Here is a 23,599-nt window from a genome sequence, read left to right on the forward strand (position 1 = left end):
TGTTTGTCACAAATCGGGCACCAATCTGTCAGGTCGGCCTTTAATTTTTATATTTCAATCGCAGTAAACAGGAAATTTGTTTTTGTTTTAATTTATAAAATGTCATTTGAAAAAATTACAAATTAAAAAATAACAAATTTTCTTCGTGTTTCTTCGAGGAAAATGGTGAATAAAGCCTAGTACGCTGCTGAAGCGAAAAGAAATTTTCCATTTAAAAACTTCGTTAACGAAATCCTGAACGGAAAATTTCGTTTTGCTTTTCGTTTTTCAGTAAGCAACTCTAGCGAAAAAATTGGAGAGTTTTCATTCATTTGTCACTTAATTTTTACTGTCTTGTGCATTTTTCTTGACTCCAAGAGCAGTGTTGACGGTTTTTTCATTTTTAATTCATTTAGGGCCAGTTGTACAAATTGAGGGTTAACCCACGGATCAGCTGAACTCGAGTTAACTCTTGAACCAGTTTCAACTTTGAGTGGGTTGTACAGTTGTGGATCAAGTGAGAGTCAGCTGAACCCCAGTTCAGGTTTATGTACAAGAAAATTTTACTATATATATACCTAGTGTCACTGTCAATTGTCATTATTTTCGTCCATAAACAAAAAATACCAAAACTGGAAACTGGGTGGGCAAATTCCTGCATTTATCAAGAAGCATAAATGGATTATTTAAAGGCATTAAATTTGTTGAAAATTTGTTGTCTTTGGAGCAATACACTTCAAGAATGGACAATGCCTAAGGATGTTGGCTGGATAGAGTTACATCTTAGGAGATTCACAAGAAATATTGGCCATTCAACAAAGATCGGTGATCATGAGCGAACGAGTTAATGGCATTGATCATCCATCCACTATTTTAGTATACGTAAGTTTTGTTCTTTTTTCTTTTGAAAATATTTTTAAAATTCATATTTTCGTTTTTAGACACACTTGACTCTTTATTGCTTTGCAAATGGACAAATCAGCACATTACTGAAGTTGCTTTACAAAGCAAGATTATTTGCTTCTTTTGATTTGTGGAGAAGATCATCCAGAAATCGCACTTTTTTTTTTTGTTATTAATAGAGCAACACAAGTTTAATCTTGCATGCAGTTGGGGAATATAAACTATCCTTTCGCTTCATCGAACATGCTCTATCTCTAAACCTTAAATATTACGGAGCAAAATCAATTCATGTTGCTGAGAATCACATATCATCTGAATGCAAAACCCCAAGTTGCATGGGTGATTTCCGATCAGCGTTGGCTAATGAAAAAGAAGCATATTGTATCTAAAAGACACAGGTAAATAACTATGTTCTTTCAATTAAGTATTTGGTATTAAATGGGTTCCCATATTTTTCTTTAGTTGGGTGAAAATCATGATAAGACTCAGGAATCATCACAGTGCCCACGCCTGTTGACACAACAAGCTGTCTGACTTTTATACATTATTTACAAACCAAAAAGATTGGGAACAGCGTTACATTCATCCAGAATATATGCCATGCTCTGATGTATTCTGTCTTAGAGTTGGAACAGAAAGATTTTGTCAAGATATGGTTGCCATCAAGGAGAACTTTGAAAAGTGGTCTGATGGCAGCAATAAGGTAAATGTTTATCCAGCAATTTACCTTAATTGTTTAAATTAAAGAATATGATTTAATATTATTTAAGGATTCTCGATTGGAATGATGTTACGATACGAAGCTGTGCCAACTCGTGATATTCAAATGAAGCAAGTCGGTTTGCATGCTCTTTGGCTGAGGTTTCTCGAACTATTATTGCGTCCGTTGCAAGAAAATACTTTTATTGGATATTTCCATAACGTATGTATAGAGAAATTTGTTTTTTTTTAAGTTTGTATAATTATTTTAACTTTTCGTTACTTAGTCACCAAGATCGTTGATGAATTTCGTCGTTCGTTATATACCAGATGAACAGCCTTTACTTAGACCACATCATGATTCTTCTACCAAATACCCATAAGTTAAATTAATAATTTTTATAACAACAAAACTTGATGCTTGGTTAGATTTAAGAAAAAGAAGGTAAATGAAACTTTTAATCTAAGTTTTATCTTTTGTATTTCGATTTATCCGAAATTCATATTTTCTCGAATATAACCATGCTTAACACACAGTAACAAATATTTTATATATGTATATGACCTGAATACTTTTTAATGAGAATTTTGTACTTTCCAGTGATAAATAAAAAAATTTTTTTCCAAATGTTTTGTGTTTTGTTTTGTCGAAAAAGTATAAAGTAATTGAGAGCCGTTTGCTAAAACGAAACTTAAGGATTTATGTTCTACATGAAACCTTTTGTGACAGTTTATGCAGAGGAAAAAGTAAAAAATAAGATTTTATGTTCTACCTACTAAAATATTAAAGTTTCGTTTCAGCAAATGGTTCTTCGTTGTTTTAATATAAAGAAAAGATATTATGGAGAATTGTGTAATTTTTTATAAATACAATAGCGGGAAACAAAATATTTTTACTTTTGCAAAAGCTGGCCAATTTAGTTAAGGCTTAACGAGTTGACTACTTAGTCACTAAATAAGTGAATGCTCCCATTCATATAAAGTGAATACCTCAAACACGATAATGTTTGGTAAGCCAGATGGTTTTCAAAATAGGTATGTTGAGGAACAACATTCCTATCCGAACATTTCACTTTTATTTAATTTATAGCGTGTTTTCACTACACCCCAAATGAGGTAATTTAGCAAATTACCAAAAAAGCGTTTTTACTACAAATTATCTCATTTGAACTGACAAGTGTCAACCCTGAAGTATGAGATTTGAAAGACATTTTTTGACAACCAATATTTTAAACCAATAATTTAAAAAAATTAACAAACAATGCAAACTCAACAAAATTTCTGAATAAAGGTTTGTACTTTTTACCTTTTGCACTTTTTCAAAAAGTGCCCAATAATACAGTAAAATAAGGAGAAAAAAGGGGTAAATCTCGGAATGAATGTTAGTAGAAATTTATTTTGCTCAATATCTTCCTTTTGCCATTCTATAACATATCTCAAAAGTCTAGAAAAATCTCATGTCCGCTTGTCGCGATTTCAAGGTCAAATCGCGAAATGGTGATTTTCAAAATTATCAAAAATAGGCTATGGTATTATATACACATATGATACATGATTTCAAGGTATTTTTTAATGCTGATTCCAAAAAATCTAAAATCAAGACGATCTGACGTCTCTGGACTTATAGGTACCTGTTTTTCATCTGTCAACTCATATTATTATAACAGTTGCAAACTTACTGCCGAAAAACCCTTAAAAGCTATGGTAGATGAACCAAATTTTGCATGAAGATTTTAGAATCCATCATTATTAAAAATCAAAACAATCCATTACAAAAACTATATATACCTACGAAATAATGGTATTTTTTGATGGAGGGGCAAATTTTATGATATGCACTAAAGAAGATTCTTGTTCATCTTAGGAATATGTGCTAATAGGCTAATTTTTTCATTTTAATCTTTGTTTGGATATTCTTTAACTACCCTCAAAAATTTAAAAAAATCTCATGTCCGCAAGTCCTAATTTTCTTGGTTTGAAGATAAGGTGCAGATTTGAAAAAATTGAAAAACTACTCTTCAGATATTTGTGTCAGATCAACATGAATTAGGTACATTACTTTTCAGGGATGGTCATATTGATTTGTTTGTGGGCTTTGTTGGAATCAGCGTTAAAAAATACCTTGAAATGATATGGGTTATGTTGGTATACATATAAGAATCTAAAGTTTTCTTATTATTTTTTTTAAATCTGCACCTAACCTAGTTTAACCTGGAAAATTAGAACTTGCGGACATGAGATTTTTTTAGATTTTTGACATAAGTTATAGAATATCCAAACAAAGATAGAAACAAAAAAGTTATCCTATTAGCACTAATTCCAAGATTGTACCAGGATGTTTTTAGTGCACATCCCAAAATTTCCCGTTTTCTCAAAAATTACCATTTTGTCATAGATATGAATGTTTTTTGCATTGCATTGTTTTGATTCTAAATGATAATGGATATTTAAACCTTCATGCAAAATTTGGTTACCCTACCATGGTTTTTAAAGGTTTTTCGGTAGTAAGTTAGCAACTGTTATAATAATATGGGTTGACAGATGAAAAACAGGTATAACTTTTTCCAGAGAGGTCAGATTGGCTTGATTTTAGATTTTTTGGAATCAGCATTAAAAAATACCTTGAAATCATGTATCATATGTGTATATAATACCATAGCCTATTTTTGATAATTTTGAAAATCTCCATTTCGCGATTTGACCTTGAAATCGCGACAAGCGGACATGAGATTTTTCTAGACTTTTGAGATATGTTATAGAATGGCAAAAGGAAGATATTGAGCAAAAAAAATTTCTACTAACATTCATTCCGAGGTTAAACCCTTATTTGACTGGATTACAATGTAATTAGGCATTTAATAAATTAATATAACTCTTTCATACATAGAAGTCTTACCATAAGGAATGTGTCCCAAACGTCTTCCATTGCATGTTGCATATGGAGATATTTTCGAAGAAGCCATCGATATTTACGACATGGTTTGAGAAATGGTGTACCACCGTTGTTTGTCAATACTTGTTCTTTGTGCAAGTTTGGCAAAATGGTTAAAACCAATTATTATAACCTCACAGTAGGTACAGGGCATTTTTCGTAGGCCGATATAACTTATAGAAATGACAAGGATATATATACTGGGCGATAGGCATTTTTGTAGCAGAGCACACAAAATCCTAACGATGCCAACAGCATTTTAATAATGCCTTTATAAACTGCTTACTCCACAAGCCAAGACATAAGTTAACGTGTCAAAAGCAGTTGCAGCTAGACACTGAAACACAAGTATCTGGTGGCTTTGATAAATGTCAGCCCACGTTAACATGAAGACACAAAACGGATCAATTCAATAATATTAGGTAATTCTTAAAAATAATAAGGTGCCTAAAGATGATAAATTATTTTTTTAACTATTTATTTTTTCTCTGTTAAATAGCATTCTTTCAGTTTCAACCCAAGATTCGGTTTAGTTTGCATGGGATGTGCACCCTTTTATAGCAATGTCAATTTGGGCGATGATATTGAGAGCCTCACTGAGAAAACCGAAACTTAAATCCATTTTGCAATCACTTTTTATAGGTAACTTTAATCTTTATTTAAATAAAACAACAATTTAATTAAGGCCAAGTTGTTTGATTATGTAGGGCATCTCCCGGGCAAATGAAATGCATCTAGAACCAATCGTCATCGGATTTGTCACACAAAGAAAACAAGATCGACCAGATGGAAACGCTCGTCTTCGTCCTCTGAATGAACATATGTATTTTAAGTATCATGTTGCCAACAAGATCGGGATTAGAGATGAATATTTTCAAGAAGATTGTTTGATGAAAAAAGATGAAGTAAATGTCTTGATTGTTTGAAAATTTAAGTTTTGGCCTCTTCAACAAACTTTATCCAAAATAAAGAAAACATTGCTGCAACAATTTTGTATTATCATCAGCAATTTTATCGACAGGCACATTGTTCTTAATTATAACAAATATATTCAGAGGTTTTTGTTTTCTCTATAATTTAGTAATTTTGGATTTTGTTTCACAAAATTAATCCTTGTTCTGAAACAAAAAGAAATAAACAAAAATTCTTGAAGTAAATAAAAAAAAAAACACCCCAATCAATTTGGAAAACCATATTAATTTCCATCACCTATTATCTGAACTGTCAGAAAATTCAGATTAAAGCCTGGTACGCTGCTCGCGCTAAATTTTAGCTGAGATAAAATTCCCATACAAGTTATCGATAACTTGTATGGGATCCATTTTATCTCGGCTAAAAATTTTCGATAATTTGTATGGGAGCTAAAATTTAGCGCGAGCAGCGTACCAGGCTTAAAGTGAGAAAGCAATATTTTTTCCACTAATAATCACCTGATCCATGGCTGAACCACTGCTAACCCACCAATATCGGTGGGTAACTTTTGATCTTGGTTCAGCAGTGGGTTAAGACGTAAGACCTGAACCTCGATTGTACAACACTGCAAATGAGTTGAACCGAGTTCAAACGTTGATCCGAGGATGAACCACGTTTGTACAACTGGCCCTTATTTCTTGCTTTAAGCCTGGTACGCTGTTCGAGATAAATTTTAGCTCCCATACAAATAATGGAAAAATTTTATTCGAGCTAAAATGGATCCCATACAAATTATCGATAACTTGTATGGGAATTTTTTCTCGGCTAAAATTTAGCGCGATCATGCGTACCAGGCTTTAAAAATTAATTTCCGTTGATTTTTCTTGATTTTTAAATTAATTTTGAATTTTTTTATTTTGACTTTGACAGAATACTCGATAATAGCCCCGTTCCATTGGAGGTGGTAGTTTACTCATGAGTAGATCTAGTACTAGAATTAACACATGATCTCTTCTACTCGAGGAGATAGGAATGTGTAGTTGTTGTACTAGATTTCTACTCACGAGTAAACTACCACCTCCAATGGAACAGGGCTAATATTTTTTCGTTAGCATTTTCGTTGTCGACTTTGGAGACTTGAAAATTTTTCGTTTCGTATCAGCAGCGTACTCATCTTAAATTATGTAAAGACTTTCTTGTACAGCGGCTACCAATACCCCTGTTGAAAAGACAATTTCAAATCAAATGCCATCCCTGTCTTATGACTGCCGTTCACGTAAAGCACATAACGTGACGTAATAATTTTGACAGCTGTCATTGCGAAATATGTTTGCACTTGAGCGCCAAGTTTCAATTTTGCATCACTCAAAAAAGGCAACTGCCAAATTAATTGTTTATTGTTTTCTTGTTTATTGTTAAACAATTTTGTTAATTAACTAAAATTTATTTATATTAAATATGGAAGAAAAAAGTAAGTTAATTACAAAAATCCATCTTCCTCAAATTATCTATTGTTTTCTTTAGAATTTATCAAGAAAAAAGAAAAAGCATTCACGGACGGAAATCAATCAGCTCTAGCAACAGCTTGCAATAATCTCGGCGACTTTTACAATGGTCAAGGCAAATATAAAGAAGCTGTCGCTGAATATGAACAAGAAGCTTCCATATATCTTGTCCTAGGAAAACAACTTGATCTAGCTAAAGCACATCGAATGTGTGGTGAAATGTGTATGCTTCTTTGTGAGTTTACCAAAGCTCTGGAACACATTGAAATCTATCTAAGTAAGTCTTATCTATTCTAGTCTTGTTATAAATTTCATATTCAAATCATGACAATCTATAGAAACAGTAAAAAAGCTAAGAAACAAAGTAGAAGAGCAAAGAGCTTATGCGACTCTCGGACGAGCCTACTTGTTACAGGGCCAGAGTGCAACTGACTCAGCAACTGCACTTGCTCCATTAAAAAATGCTGAAAAAGCATTCATTCGTAGTTTGTTGATATCCAAAGAGTAAGCAAAAAGAAATGACACAAAAAAAGCCTGACTTGGTTAAGTAAATGTTTTTTGTTTATTTTTTTGGATGAAATGTAGACTTTCAGGTCAAATCACCAAATTGGAACAATTGGACATGCAAGCACGTTTATTTCTAAACATTGGTGTTGTCAAAGAACACATTGAAGAGTTTGAAGAATCTGTAAATTATATTGAGAAAGCAATAAAGATTAGCAAAGCAAACGAGATTTTTGAATTGCTTCATCTTTGTTATGTGTCAATGAGTCTTCTTTATCAATACAAGTTAAACGATTCCACATTGGCTTTGAGATACTGTAACTTAGCTTTGGAAGTAGCCAAAAGACTACCTGACAAAGTGAAGAAGATCTGTGAAACTCTCATAGCCAAAGCAGAGATTCTGGTTAAGGAAGGGGATTTCTCGAGTGCAAAGCAAATACTCACGAAAGCTTACAAAAAGAACACTCCAGATGAGAATGATCGTCAGAATATTGAGAAAACACTTCGAGTTGGTAAGATCGATAGGTTCCTTATCTAAAAAAACGAATTAATTTGAATTTCTTTCTTTTTTAAAACCTTTAGTGGTTAAAATGTGTCAAATCCTTGACGAATTGATTACCACAAACACTAATAACTATAGCGAACGTAAGAAGCTCTTCGAACGTCTTGGAGATGGTTGTTGTCATTTGAATAACTTCCCTAAAGCCATAGAGTATTATACTCAAATGTTGGAATGTGCTCAACTCAATTCAGAAAGTGGCAAAGAACTAATTCCGATTTATGTTAGTCTCTATCAGACTTATAAAGATAATAAACAATATGACAAGGCTCTAGAATTTCTTTGGAAAGAATTTGAGTTGAGTAAAGAAATACCTGCGGAAGCATTTTCTACTCTATGCAGTATTGGAGAGGTTTGTGAATTGCAAATGCAACCATTTTGGACAATTCAGGATATCTATCAGAGGGCTTTGGATTTTGCTAAGAAAGCTGGTAATGCTCATTTGGAGAAAATTGCTTTTACTAGATTGAAGAAAAATCAGACGAAATTTCATATGCATACATTGGCAGAGCAGTTGGAGGAGGATGCCAGATTGAGAGGTAATATTTACTAAATTTAAATATTAGGGTTGATTTGGTACCTCGAAAACTCGATTGCTAGACACCTCTAGAATATACTCACCAAATATGAGCTCTTTATCTTAATGGGAAGGTCCTCCGCTTTTTAATTTACCATTTTTACATCAAGCTTCTACTAAAAAAAAAATATTTTTTTTATTAATTGAATTTTTAGCCAATTTTTTACATATTCTTGTAGAAAATTGAACGCTCTACAAAAAAGGTTAAAAACACTTTTTTGAATTATCTAACCAACCGTTTAGTAGATATTTGAGGTCCAAAAATCGAGAAAATCTTTAAAAATTTTAAAAATTAGTTTTTTGTTCTTAATTTTGTAACAAATTGAAAAATTATAATAATCAAATGCGCATGACATATTCTTGTAGGATACAGATTGTTCCACATCTAACCATTTGAAAGATATTCGAGGTCAAAGTTAACCCTCTACTGCATGAATTAATATTAGCGGACGAAAAAATTAAAAAATGCTTTACATGGGTTCTTTGGGTTGTTTCAAAACGGTTTACATAAAAAAAAATTGTTTAAATTAATTTGTTTAAAAAATTTGTTTATAAGAAAGAAATTTTACTAATTTTATTTATTCAGATTATGTAAAAAATAAAATTAAAAATATCAAAAGATAAATATTTATCATTTAAAAACAAAGCAAAGTAAAATAAATAGATTGCATTACAAAAGGTTAAGAATTAATTCAAATTTGGCTCATTTTAAGACATGGAACCGAGAAAAGCAATTTGTTTTTGTCCGTTATATGTATTTTTTCTGGTTCACTTTTTTTCCCACTGTCGAAGTATGTCTTGCTCCAACATTTTTACCCACTCCCAGATCTTACAATAACTAAAAAGTAATTAAATGATTGAAAAATATTATAGATGAGCCCCCCTCCCCCTAAAATTTGTGTGGTTACGCCGCTGGAAATGGGGTTAACATGAGAAAAATGTTTCTAAAAGCAAAGGGGCTCCATTTCTGAAGTAAAACATAGCTTCCAAGAAAATTAACAATGTTAAGAAACAAAATTTTCCAACTAAAAATTTTTACAAATTGTGTAGATTTACAACCCCTTAATGCATACAAGGCCAAATATGGCTTCCGTACTTTTTGCCCTCCCAAGACCAGGCCAATAATTTTTTTTCAATAAAAATTGGTTCATAGCATACACAATTAGACAATCGATCAATAAAATTTTTAATTCCACTTTACTTTACAAACAAGGCAGTAATTAACATTTAAAGTATGAATATATTCTACACTTTCGATTTCAATGCACAAGACTGATCGGCTCACCTGTGATCATAAAATACACCTTTATTTTGTATCGGACACACGAAAAAACTATCTGTATGGGTTCTCAGAAACACAAAGAAGAGGATTGTATTTAATCTTAACCATTTTTTTGTGACAGAGAAGAGAAAAGTGCATACAAACAGACAAAACCATATTTGGCTTCATATGCAGTAGAGGGTTAAACAAAAATATAAAAACTTTTTTTAACTTTTCAAAATTTTCTACTTCACTGAAAAGTCATTATTATTAAATTAGTAAGATGGATTATTGTAAGGACTTAAATGTTCTACAAAAAAGTCCTTGGCATGAAATCGGTTGCTTTAACCGTTTAGAAGATATTCGCGTTTGATTATTATAATTTTTCAATTTGTTACAAAATTAAGAACAAAAAACGAATTTTTAAAGATTTTCTCGATTTTTGGACCTCAAATATCTACTAAACGGTTGGTTAGATAATTCAAAAAAGTGTATTTAACCTTTTTTTGTAGAGCGTTCAATTTTCTACAAGAATATGTAAAAAATTGGCTAAAAAGTCAATTAATAAAAAAATTATTTTTGTTTTGGTAGAAGCTTGATGTAAAAATGGAAAATTGAAAAGCGGAGGACCTTCCCATTAAAATAAAGAGCTCATATTTGGTGAGTATATTCTAGAGGTGTCTAGCAATCGAGTTTTCGAGGTACCAAATAAAAAAAAACGAATTTCCATTTTTTTTACCCACCCTATTAAATATATTTCTCGGTTTAATTCCCACTAAAAGGACACCTAACAAAACTTTTATTTAATTAATTATTTTTTTTTTATTAAAATTTGCAATAGTAAACAATCTATAGATCTTGCTTATAACTAAAATATAAATGTAATATTCAACAAAATAACTTGCAGAAATGGAAACCCGCTGTCCAAAATTAATTTACAGCCCTGTTCTGCTATTCGATTCACGTGAAAATCTAAAATAATATGCGTTTAAATGGCGGTTAAAATTAAATTTTCACAAAAAATTTTTTCTGTGGATTACTAAAACAGACAGAATCAACGTCTTGCTATCGAAATACATAAGTTTATCGAAGACAATTCGACGTGGTTAATGAATTAAATCTTTCGATTACTGGACCAGAAATGTTTACTTATGATAGTAATTCAGAGCAATCAATATCATTGGAAAGAATATGATGAATAAACAAAACATAATAAATCCTTCGTTTTTATTCAAGACTTTTTAAGAGTGTAACGGCCAATTTCTTCAGCCACGAAAGCTTGAAAAAAGGCAGAAGGACCACCATAACCTGGGAGGTGTGGGTTCGACCCCCACCTCAGGCAGCATTCTTTTATTTATCTCCCAGCTTGGACGCAACCCGTGGGATTATATGAGATAATAAACATCGTAATCTAATTTTACTGTACCAACAAAAATTCTTTCCTATCTTTCTATTCCTTCTAACTAGTGCCGTGCAATATGCATTTAAGAGATGTAAGGTCTTACAGGCATATAGAATAATCATATATATTATTACCGTTGTCGAACACCCTTTTGGGGGACTTACACCGAACAGATTTTAATAAATTATATCTTAAAAAAAAGGGAATTTCTGTCGCCAGAATCTGGCAAAATATAAATATATAAATGTTTATAATTTTTAAGAAATCTTAATTTGTTTAAAAAATAATATTCCAGCCAAAATGAATTTTAAAATAACTTTTTACCACTTTCCAATGAATCTGGAAATGTTTGACATGGCGTGTTCCTGTTCACATTAGGGGTGTTCGTATATCATTAGTTCGTATCATCAGGGGCGTTCATTAGGCGAGTAAATTCTCCGATTTGCTTAAAAATTCTGATGGTTAACATTTTAAGCATTATTATGTACAAACAAATTGCAGATAAGTTTGGACAAAAATATGAAACCTCTCAAATTTTAGAAGTGGGGATGAAATCCTCTCAGAGAAAGAAAAAATTGTGCAAAAGTACGCAAACTCTTTTAGGACAAAATTATCATTTATTAAAAGAAAAAAAGAAGGCACTAGCTTTTGAAAGATTTCAGACTTTTGTCCGAAGAAATTTTTGGGCAGAAATTTGCAAGAAGAGGGGCTCTCTTTTTTGTAAAAAAAAACTACACAATTTCAGTCTAATCAAACAGGAATTGGGTTAAAAAAGTTGAAAAAAGGAGAATTATTTCTGTTTTAGGCAGTACCTAAACAGCCCTGTTACATGTAACATTAGTTATACATTTTTATTTCATTTTTGGCACACAAATTGAAAATGCCAACTTTTGAGGTTCTGGGTAGTCAACCTCCGTAAAAAAAAGATCACTCAAAACTCAAAAGTTTTATTTTGTATTTAAGTGCCTTATATCATGTTTTCACTAAAATCCAAATGAGATATTTTCGTAAACTATTTCATTTTGAATGTCAAATGGTTAATGGTAAATTGCTAATCCTCATCGAGGTAAAATGGATCGAAAGATTAATTTGAAATTAAAGGCCCCAACCCATAGAATCCGTTCCACCCGTTGTGTCAATCAATCCGTTGAAATTGAAGGATGGGACAGAAAGGGGTGACCCAAAGAAAACGTTGCATGACGGATTGCTTTTTGACAGCTCACTTTAAATTCCAAGGTGTGTTCGATATTTTCTCGATGAATGTGCACTAAGGAAGTTCTGATGCAAGAAATTGTTAACTATTATCGTTGTTCTTTTTTTTTTAATAAAATAAAATACGCTACTAGACTTTATGTATGTACTTGCTCTTCAGTTAAAAACAATTTTTAATAACAGATTATCATTTGTAGATATGACTTTGGCATAGTAAAATTGAACTCTACAACAGAATTTTAGTATTTAATTGATATAATTTATTAGATATATCATTAAATGTTACTTTTATTACATTTTCTTCACAAATAAACAACTAAAGTTCACAATTCATAAAATCAGAAAAGAAAAGAACACAGTTCTTAGTTCTGAAATTCCCCGGTGTGCACTCCGAAACAGAAAATTTAACTGATCTATTGTTGACAACCAATGTCAAAGGATACGACAGATGAAAAAGTAGAAAGTTGGGCTATTTCTTCCGTCGAATTCGTCAAATACAAATAATTGATTTATTTTATTCATTTATCACATAATACGATATTTTGATAGGAAGAATTATATTCCACATAGTGTAGTTCCGATAACCAATGAAAGATACAAAATATTTTGCTTATTTTTTACTTTGGTGTACTTAGCGTAGTTCCTTCAACATCAAGTGCGGTCCTACCTTTATTTTAATTATTCTTTCAGATCATTGAACACTTCTACATAAGATGTTTCCAAAATGATTGGAAAGTGGAAGTGTTCATCGCTTTTGACAGGATCTTTGGAATAAGTTCAGTGGGGAACTTCCAACGATTGTCAGTATAAGAAAACAGTCAAAAGAAAACAGAAAAAAAAGAAAAAAAAATTTACAGCTATAGCTGGGATGGTGAAGACATAAACAAACAAAAGGAGGCGCGAATTGTGATAGAGTTTTGTGAATTTAGTTCGTGTTTTCCAAAATAAATATGTAAAATTAATTATTTTTTTTTAATTAATCGGAAATAAAAACTTTAAATTTGAAAACAATCGCGAAATATAAAAGTTTTTGTGGTTAAATGATTTCGAACACACAGTGTTTGTTGTAAGTGTGTGTGACAATATGTTTTTTGTTTACATTTTCCCTGCCGAGATATGTCAAATTAGAAAAGGAAAAGACAAAGATAGTTTTTGGAATTTCCCTTTATGAAAAAAACACCGCCAGAAACAAAACAATAACAAACGTTTAATGGCGTTTTTAATTGGCAATCCGGAATTGTTCTTCGATTCAGATTTCAGAATCCCAATTGAACAGTTTTTTTTTTATTCCGAAGAATCTGAAGTTTAACATGTGCCACATATATGTGTAATCGCGCCAAACTTCATTTGTTTTTGTGCTGCAAACATTTTGTACTGCTAACATTTAAATCTATGAATGTGTGAGTGATTCTGCTTCTGATTCTGTTTTTAAAACCAGAAGAGAAATTCTGTTTTTTTTTTTTCAGAATCAGAACTGTCAGTTTTGATTTTTGGTTTTTTGTGAAATTTTTTGAATTAAAAATGGATGCCATGCTATGGTTTTTGTTTTTGTGAAAAAATTTGTTTGCATCCATCATGGATGTAATGGCCTTCCACTGCGGAGTTAATATTAAAAAAACAAAAGCGACTTTTCTGACAGACAGCTGCCAAAGTTTATGTACAGTGGTGCCAAATATTTGCATGGATTTCAAAAATCAATATAGATAAACAAAAAAACACACCTATGGTTTTTTTTCAAGATTTTTTGTAAGTACATATATGTATGAACATATTCCGTAGGAACATTTCATCTTCCATTTGCCAGGAAAAGTCTGGGAAGTGTACCTATGTATGTACATATATAGTATATACATAATGTACATAAGAAAAAGGCCGGAATATTTGAAGGCTCCAGGGGAAAAACAGCACAAGTCCATTCCAACTCATTTCGAGAAAAATGCATTTTTAAATTTTGTTCTCCATACAACTTAGTACTTAAAGCAAGGCTTAAATTTGTTTTATAAAAGTAAGGATGCCATCAGATAGTGGTCAGTAAATACTACAAGACCTCATCATTCGTTTATTTTTGACAAAAAGTGGACATGTGCCGTTTTTCCCCTGGACCCTTCATTTGCTCTTTGCGTGCTATAGGGGCGTAAGTGTTGCACCCCTATTACGATTGCAACTATCAATTCTTTGCCCCTGGGTAAAAAGGACTTACATAAATGATAGTTTACCAGAAAATCCGATTGAAGTTGAAAATCGATGAATTTTTGAGTATTGATCCTCTTATTTTTATAAGAAAGAGTTACTCTAAATTTATGTTTTTGATACCAAATAAAAGAGCTTATTCTCTTTTCATCAAAACCCGAAAGTGCAATTTTGTGACTTAACCTCTTTGTAGCCGGAAGCAAAGAATTTATAGTTGTTAAAAAAAAATTCGATCTCTTATTTGCTTTGAAAAAAATTTGAAAACGAAGAATGATGCTAACGGTGAAATGTAACTGAAAAGATCCATTAAAAAAATGACCAGTTTTCCCCCATTTCGATTTTAAAACATCAAATTTCAGTATTTATCAACTATCAATTGATAGTTGACAATCGTAATAGGGGTGTTAGGTCCGTTTAGGTACTTCCTAAGCTAAAATATGATAAGTGGCTATTAAAAATGAAAAACTATGAAATCACGTAGGTAGATACGAATTTTAAAATATCCACTTTTGAATAGCGATATAAAATTTAATGGAGTGTGAATTAAATGGGTCTAAGATAATTTTTGGAAAAGCCCAATACAACAGCAAAGAAAAATCGTCAAAGGAAAAATTGTCGGATGTAAGAATCAGACAGAAACCTTACGTTCAACAATTTTTTTATTGACGATTTAAGGTGGTGAATGCATGATTCAACATCGGTTCAAGTTCTTCAAATTGACCAAGTTTGAGATATTAGTTGCGGCAACCTGTTTGAAATAGAGTTAATTATAAAATGTATGTACAACTTAGGGAACCTAGAATTGCTAAATTTAATGTGCCATATTCATAGCTGTTTAACTTAAACTGGGGCTAATCCAATGTATTTTAAATGGGATAAACAGGAGTTTTTTAGTAATTCTCGACTTTTAAAAAAACACACTCTGCATTTACATTTGTACCTTCCTACCTATACTTTCTTTTTATTTAAGCATGCGAGAAGTCTCGCACGGGTAAGCTAGTATTAATTATTATCACTAAAAACGCACTTATCAATCGATACAACATCCAAGTAATTAAAAAAATCTGTAATATGGACAACAGGTCATTTAAATTTTCAAATTGAATTAAAATTTACAAAGTCCACTAAATTTAAACAACAAATTATGAAAATTATTCTTAAAAAATTGGTCACATAAAACATACATTTATGAAAATTATTCTTTTTTACGTTTTTTCTTCTTTATTAAACTGCAATATCACTTGAAAAATATGAAATCCATTTATTTGATTCAAGTACTAACCGCTAGACTACCGATTTTGAGGTCCTTACTTCTACCGAGTCCTAACTAATACTCGGTACCAATTTGACAGTACTAGGGCTTAGTACTTTTGTGAAGAAATCACTTGGTACCGATTTGAGTACTAACGATTGGTATAATAACCAGGTCCTAGCTGATTTTGAGGAGCTAGCTAGTACCGAGTCCTAACTAGTACTCGGTCCTAAATTGACAGTTCTAAGGCTTAGTACCTGAGTCAAGAAATGAGTTGGTACCGATTTGAGTACTAACTTTAGGACTAGGACCGGTATTAGCGCTAGGACTCTGTGAAGAAATCGGTCGTAAGGGTTCTTGAAGTCCGAGGAACTACTTTTAAGAAACCCTAACATAGAGCTAGGTTTCGAGACAATGCTAGAAACATGATATTCAAAAGCTAATTTTTGGTCAACAATAAGCCTAAGTCTTTATTTCTTTTTTTTTTTGACATTTTTGATGCTCCCAAAAACGAATCAAAAATTATCTGGCTCCATAAGCGACAGAAACTCATAACAGAGCACCTGCTATTAAGAAGTAGGTAATTTTGCCTGCACCACTTTTAAAATTCTTTAATATCTTGCTGTAACGTCAGACAATCATTATAGAATTTTATTACTATTGGCGAACATTATGTTTCAATTTCAATTTCAATTTCAATTTATTTCAGTATAATTTAGAGTTAACAAAGACACATTAAGATATAAATCTTTTAGAGTATCTAGAATATATACAAATTACAATTTTACAATAGTAAGTTTAAGTTAAAAAGTAATAATACAAAAAAAAAAAAAATATTTTTAAGCAAGATGATTAATTAATATATTTAAATAAATTAATTTAATTAATATATTTAGTTATCAAAATCATGAAAATTTATAAATAAACAAATGTTCCTAAGGATTTGAGAAGTGCAAATATAGTTTCCTCTTAAAAGCGACAGGTGAGGCTATATTCTGCAATTCGTTTGGAAGTAAGTTCCACAAACGAATTGCAGATACATAGAAGGAGCGTTCAGCGATGATGTGTGAAAAACGCGGTAAAATTAGTTTCAATCCTCGTGGAGAATTGGCGAACTGAATCGATTCACTTAAATATGAAGGACATCTATTGTGGACGACATTATGAAACCTTAGAATAAGTCTGTATCTCAAAAAATTCTCAAAACTCATACCAACCAGGAAACGATGTAAATGGGATACACTGTTATGTCTCTGAATACCATATATAAAACGAACGCAATCATTAAAAGCAACATAAAGTTTACGCTTACATATGCAATCAAGAATCGGATATACTGTACAATTGAAAGTAAAGTATGGCAAAATCAACGATTTAATGAGGTACTTTTTCATATCAGGGGACAGTAACTCAGAGGAAGATCTCAAAGATCGCAGACCAAAATAAATTTTCCTGATAGTATCTGAGATTGCACCACAACAGCTTAAATTACAATTTATTTTATAGCCAAGATATTTAACATCATTTACATACACTATTCTTATCCGAAAAAGACAAAATTGAAGGAAATCTTTGATAAATAAATTGAAAAGCGGTAGGCCCAAATAACTTTCCTCAAGAATAACAGAGTGTACTAAAAAATCGGACTAGATACTAGATCACTTATTTTCACAATTTGTTTCCCTTCTGATATTTAAGAAACTGAAAATTTATCTGAATATTTTTCGCCTTGCCACAAAGTTCAAGTTTTTAAATTTGGATTTACATATATCTTGTATCTCTTATAACAAAAGGAGGTCATTACAGTCGCTGATTCGGGCGTCTATCCAGTTTTAAAAGTCGTTACTAATATGTAACTCCTACCGCGGAATACTACGTCAGAGGCAAGAGTTCTCAGTTTCTTAATGAAACTAAAAACAAGAAGCCAGATTAACGTACACCTACACAGTGTACATAAACTAGTTAGACTTGAGTAGAACTAGTGATGATTTTTTTATTTTTATTATTCCCCGCCAATTTTCCCCTCTCAACCGCCGCGCGAAGATCTTTTTATTATTTTGTATTATAATAAATAATTGCACTATTATAATCTGATTTTGTTTTAAATTTGTATGTTATATGTGTGTATTGAATCGAGTTTTTTTTTGAAAAAATAAATAAGAGGTTTAAGAGTGTAAGAGCTATTGTTTTGGCTAAAAAGCCATTTTGTTCATTAATGTTTGATTAGTTCTCATAAGTTGTCTGATTTTAAATATTTGATCAATTCTCTTTTAAAATTTTGAAAACTATTTAAAGATTTAATTTTACTTGGTAGATTATTATATAACTGGAGTCCTTTAAACATCACTGTGTTCTGCGCGCGCGAAGTTGCTTTATTTGTAGGGTTGAGAATCACTGATATATTTTAAGTTATGGGATAAATAGCTTGGAAGCATATAATTTTTCATCTTAAATAAAAACTTTAAGACATTTATTCTAATGACTCGCTCAATTCATCGATATAATTCGATACCATCTTTTCAGTGCCTTTAAAAACGCAATATTTTTTAGCAGCCGTTATTGTAAGTGTTAAACGTCAATATCCCTTCTACTTAAACAAGATCTATGCACAAGATAATGCACACAATTTAAAGGTTCCCCAAATTATCTTCCCTTTTTGTTTGAATCTTGTTAATTTTTCAGTTCTTCTCCCAAAAACATTTTCTCGGAAAAATAGGACTGTATTTATTCATTCATTTTATTTTTCATTTTGTAGGATTTGATTTAGACTCACTTGACGAGGATAGTGATAGTGAAAGTGCACCATCTGAAGACGAGCCCAATACTCCTGAGTTAGGAGACGACGTATGCCTTGAGGATCTAACTGACTCTGACAGCAGTGATATAGACGAGTCGGAAAAAGTACGTAATAGAAAACGAGGCACTTGCCTGACCATCAAGAGAAATAACAAAGGAGAAACACAACTCCATCAAGCTTGTATTGCTGGCAATCTGGAATTGGTCCGTCGGCTAATAGATCAAGGTCATGTGATTAATGTCAGAGATCATGCTGGCTGGTTACCTTTGCATGAAGCATGCAATCATGGATTTCGTGATATTGTTGAACTCCTATTGGACAAGGGTGCTACAACTGCAATCAATGACAAAGGTGGCACGAGTTGTGACGGCATAACACCTCTTTATGATGCTTGTGCCAATGGTTTCCTCGATGTAGTAGAGTTATTGCTAGAACGTGGAGCAAATGCAACTGTAAAAACAGACTATGGAGAAACTTGCATGCAAGCTTTGGATAAATGGAAAGCAAATGCTAATTTAAATCCTGGAGAAGAGGCACAGTATGGTTTCATAAGGAAGAATCTATCAGATAAATTAGGTATATCTGGGGGAAGTGGATTGTCTGCCTCAAACTCTAATCGAAGAAGAAGTGGCCATGCCTTGAATAGATCAATGGATAATCCTGATTTGTGTACTCCTGCCCTAGAGGAAGTAAATAATCACAACTATCAACCGGAAGTAGACGAAGAACGAACACCTACTCCTCGTTCTCCTCTGCGAAAAACTTCTGCAGCCAATTCTCCGTGGAAGAATTCTGCAAATAATTCTCCCCGAAAGAATCCATACTCTGCTTCTCCGCGAAAGAATTTATATCCCATTTCTCCACACAAAAAAACATATTCCAACTCCCCCCGAAAAAGTTCCAGCGCTAAAGATGAATACCGCAGTGTAATGGAGCATTTGAAACGACCCAATCGAATGCAACTTTCAACTGACGACGATGATCAGTCAACATTGCCAAAGAAACGACCAGCATTTCTCGAGAATGAAGATGTAGACGATGATGATTGGTTAGAAGATGATGTTGGTCAAGATCGAAAAAGAAGAAAGTGCCAAAATGATTGGGAATTGGAAAGTATTTCAAGAGAAAATCTTAGTGATTCGGCTGTGGGACTCGATGATAATGATGCTTTTAAGGTTCTTCTAGAATCTGGTTCGAGTCGTCAGAAACAGGCAAGCAAATTGAGACTTCCACGTTCACTGAGCTCTGTAAGTGTTGCCAGTGGCTCTTCCGGCAAAAAGAACAAACAACAAACATCACTTTTTGACAGTGGATTCTGTCGATTCCGAAGTGAGAGTCCGATATCTAGTGAAGAAATTTCAATGGATGTGGTAAGGCCTACAGAACCTGACTCTACAACTCAACCGCCTACCATATCTTTGGTCTCTCCAATGAAAATTGTTCCAACGGAACCCATTGTTCTGTCCACTGTGTCATTCAAGATTAAAGTCGAAGAAGAGCTTCTGCTAGTTCCGGTGGATAGGAAGAAGTTAAACGAAGTCAACATTCGATGGTTGGCTGAGGAAGCATCAAGACGCTATTATAAGTAAGTATTTGAGGACCCATTTATATTTTGGCTGGTTTTGACTAATAAATTCTTTGTAGTTTGGTTGGATTGAAGCCACAGCTGAGGTTAAAAACTGCTGATGGTTTTGCATTTGAAGAGAATGATCCTATCAAAGTCGCTGTGGAGGAGAATATGATTACTGCAACGGTAATTGAATGGAAAATATCGCCACTCGCTCAACGTTATGAAGAAATGTGCCATCAAACACAAAAAGGTAAGAAGTTAAAGAGATTGAATAATTTTTATATAAACGAATATTATTGCAGAAGTACAAACTGACATTCAGTCAGCTCTGGAAAAGGGACAAGTCTCGAATAGCATCATCTTTAGTGATTTTTCATTGACTCCTGATCTAACAGAACCAGTTTTCAAAGCCATTCTCCATCAGACAAATCTCAGAGTTCTCGACTTATCGAATAATTTGATTCAAAATGAAGGTTGTAAGCAACTGGCCAAATCCCTGCCAACCCTGAAGCAACTAAAGGCACTTAATCTTCGAGGAAATTGCATTACAAGTGACGGTTTGGAAAGTTTGACTTTATCAAATGTAAATCTAGAAGATTTGGAAGAGTTGAATTTGAGTCAGAATCCATTGGGCAATAAAAGTATTCGTTCGTTGGACAAATTATTGAAAGGATGCAAGTCCTTGCAGAAACTCATATTGTCGCATTGTGGTATTACAAACTTTTTCGAATTCGATTTAAATTTCTATCAGCTAAGTGAGTTCGATGTGAGTTTTAATTCACTTACATCGGATTGTTTAAAGAAACTTTTGACCTTGTTGAATAGCAGTCGGTTGCAGGGTTTGAATTTGAGTTTTTGTGTGGACTCAGATAAGAACTGTGCTACACGAATAGGAGAGTTCTTTGAGAGTGGAACTTGTGAGAAATTCAAAAAGATTGAATTAGCAGGTTGTTATCTAACCGATGCAGATATTTACAAATTTACTCAGAGTCTCAATAAAGCATCAGAATTGGAAGTATTAAATTTGGCAGAGAACCCTTCGTTGTCTCCATTGGCTTTGCAGTATGTTTTCGATGAATTGAGTTCTCTTCGAAAATTGATTGTCACAAATTGCCCGAAAATGATCGATGTGAGAAAGCTTGATACCTATCCAGGATCGAAAATTCTTCCGAATTTTATTTCCCTAACATTGAACGAACCAAATGGTGATATTAGTCGATTGAGAAAGTTTTGGGATGAACGATGGAGTGGTAGGGGTAAAATTAAGAACTTTGGGACACAGTTTGTTTGCTTTGTTAATGAACAAGATTTGTTATGAAATGTTTGTAAACAGTATTAGCCCAGTCATTTTAGTCATTTTTAAGCCCAATCTGCGGAAAAATTCCTACTGGGCTGAATTTTGGTATACAGCTTAATGACGGCTTTGTTATGGAGATGTGAAAAATCGACATTGATATCGTGTCCGCGTTAAGAGTTATAGGGGTCAAAAGGTCACAAAAACTGGGTTTTCACGATTTTCAGCAAAACGGTAAGTCTTATAAAAAAATATTCAATGCAAGAATTGTAGACCAGATTTTTATATATAAAAAGTGTCATGACACTTTTTTTCCTAAGACCCACCGTTTCTTAGGTATAACGATTCAAAAAGTTGAAGTTTAGTTGTAATCGTCATAATCCTATTCCTGAAAAAAAAACTCCTAACTGAAAAGTTCCTGAAACTTCATTACTTTTTTAGCTTGAATTTCGTTCCTCAACTGTTAAGAATATGGGGAAACCAAAAAAAAATGGAAATTTTCGCCATTTTTCCGATTGGGGCCCTTCTCCCGAAACCATTTCCCTGGGAATTTTTGTTTAGAATATGTCTGAAAATATACAGGGTGTGCAATAGAGAATGGAAAACCCTAAAACGGCTTATAGCTACACTTATGATTGTTCTAAAAACAGATAGAAAAAAGTTCTATCGCAACCAGTTCATACAATATGGACTTTTTTTCGTTCAGTGTATTTTAAATTTTATCATCTTATGTTTTCGTTCACTACAACCACGAATGAATGAATTTTATTTATTTCTTTTTTTTATAATTTTCTACAATAATTGGATGAGTACATAAACACTTTAAAAATTTCATAGCTATTGCACATTTTCGTAAAAAAAATTTTGAAATCTGTTTTTTGATGCAAAATGTAAAAAAAGTATTTTATGAAAAATTTTAAACACCTGTGGTATAAAATAAATCTATAGAAACCTAGGTGGCCATCTTTCTTAAAAATATTCTCCTTTTACCAGAATATTTTTAAGAAAGTTGGCCACCTAGGTTTCTATAGATTTATTTTATACCACAGGTGTTTACAATTTTTCATAAAATACTTTTTTTACATTTTGCATCAAAAAACAGATTTCAAAATTTTTTTTACGAAAATGTGCAATAACTATGAAATTTTTAAAGTGTTTATGTACTCATCCAATTATTGTAGAAAATTATAAAAAAAAGAAATAAATAAAATTCATTCATTCGTGGTTGTAGTGAACGAAAACATAAGATGATAAAATTTAAAATACACTGAACGAAAAAAAGTCCATATTTTATGAACTGGTTGCGATAGAACTTTTTTCTATCTGTTTTTAGAACAATCATAAGTGTAGCTATAAGCCGTTTTAGGGTTGTCCATTCTCTATTGCACACCCTGTATATTTTCAGACATATTCTAAACAAAAATTCCCAGGGAAATGGTTTCGGGAGAAGGGCCCCAATCGGAAAAATGGCGAAAATTTCCATTTTTTTTTTTTGGTTTCCCCATATTCTTAACAGTTGAGGAACGAAATCCAAGCTAAAAAAATAATGAAATTTCAGGAACTTTTCAGTTAGGAGTTTTTTTTCAGGAATAGGATTATGACGATTACAACTAAACTTCAACTTTTTGAATCGTTATACCTAAGAAACGGTGGGTCTTAGGAAAAAAAGTGTCATGACACTTTTTATATATAATAATCTGGTCTACAATTCTTGCATTGAATATTTTTTGATAAGACTTACCGTTTTGCTGAAAATCGTGAAAACCCAGTTTTTGTGACCTTTTGACCCCTATAACTCTTAACGCGGACACGATATCAATGTCGATTTTTCACATCTTCATAACAAAGCCGTCATTAAGCTGTATACCAAAATTCAGCCCAGTAGGAATTTTTCCGCAGATAAAACCTAAAATTACTGGACTATATTGGAATTGTTTTATATTTTTTTATATATATGTATTTTTTTTATAATTAAAATGGACATGAAAAACAATTAATTTTTGCTCATTTACTTGGAAATTAATTTTACAGAATTTTGCAGTATCCTACAC

At 32.3% G+C, this 23,599-nt stretch overlaps 1 protein-coding gene and 2 long non-coding RNA genes across 3 annotated transcripts; all 3 read left to right on the forward strand.

Annotated features, from left to right (window-relative positions):
- Positions 1 to 480: 480 nt before the first annotated feature.
- LOC129911446 (uncharacterized) lies at positions 481 to 2,020 on the forward strand. The gene is made up of 5 exons (XR_008771644.1): positions 481 to 861; positions 921 to 1,280; positions 1,345 to 1,585; positions 1,653 to 1,804; positions 1,869 to 2,020. It is a non-coding gene; the product is annotated as an uncharacterized LOC129911446 (long non-coding RNA).
- A 2,621-nt stretch (positions 2,021 to 4,641) lies between these two features.
- LOC129912537 (uncharacterized) lies at positions 4,642 to 5,301 on the forward strand. Its single transcript, XR_008771851.1, has 3 exons — positions 4,642 to 4,935; positions 5,024 to 5,155; positions 5,221 to 5,301. It is a non-coding gene; the product is annotated as an uncharacterized LOC129912537 (long non-coding RNA).
- A 1,570-nt stretch (positions 5,302 to 6,871) lies between these two features.
- Positions 6,872 to 21,585, forward strand: LOC129909209 (tonsoku-like protein). The gene is made up of 8 exons (XM_055986244.1): positions 6,872 to 6,896; positions 6,950 to 7,207; positions 7,269 to 7,434; positions 7,516 to 7,946; positions 8,017 to 8,532; positions 18,643 to 20,269; positions 20,329 to 20,504; positions 20,557 to 21,585. Exons 1-8 carry the CDS (start codon positions 6,884 to 6,886, stop codon positions 21,570 to 21,572), a joined length of 4,203 nt encoding a protein of 1,400 aa, XP_055842219.1. The 5' UTR covers positions 6,872 to 6,883; the 3' UTR covers positions 21,573 to 21,585.
- Positions 21,586 to 23,599: the final 2,014 nt, after the last annotated feature.

This window comes from Episyrphus balteatus, chromosome 2 (genome assembly GCF_945859705.1).
Source record: "Episyrphus balteatus chromosome 2, idEpiBalt1.1, whole genome shotgun sequence".
NCBI lineage: Eukaryota > Metazoa > Arthropoda > Insecta > Diptera > Syrphidae > Episyrphus > Episyrphus balteatus.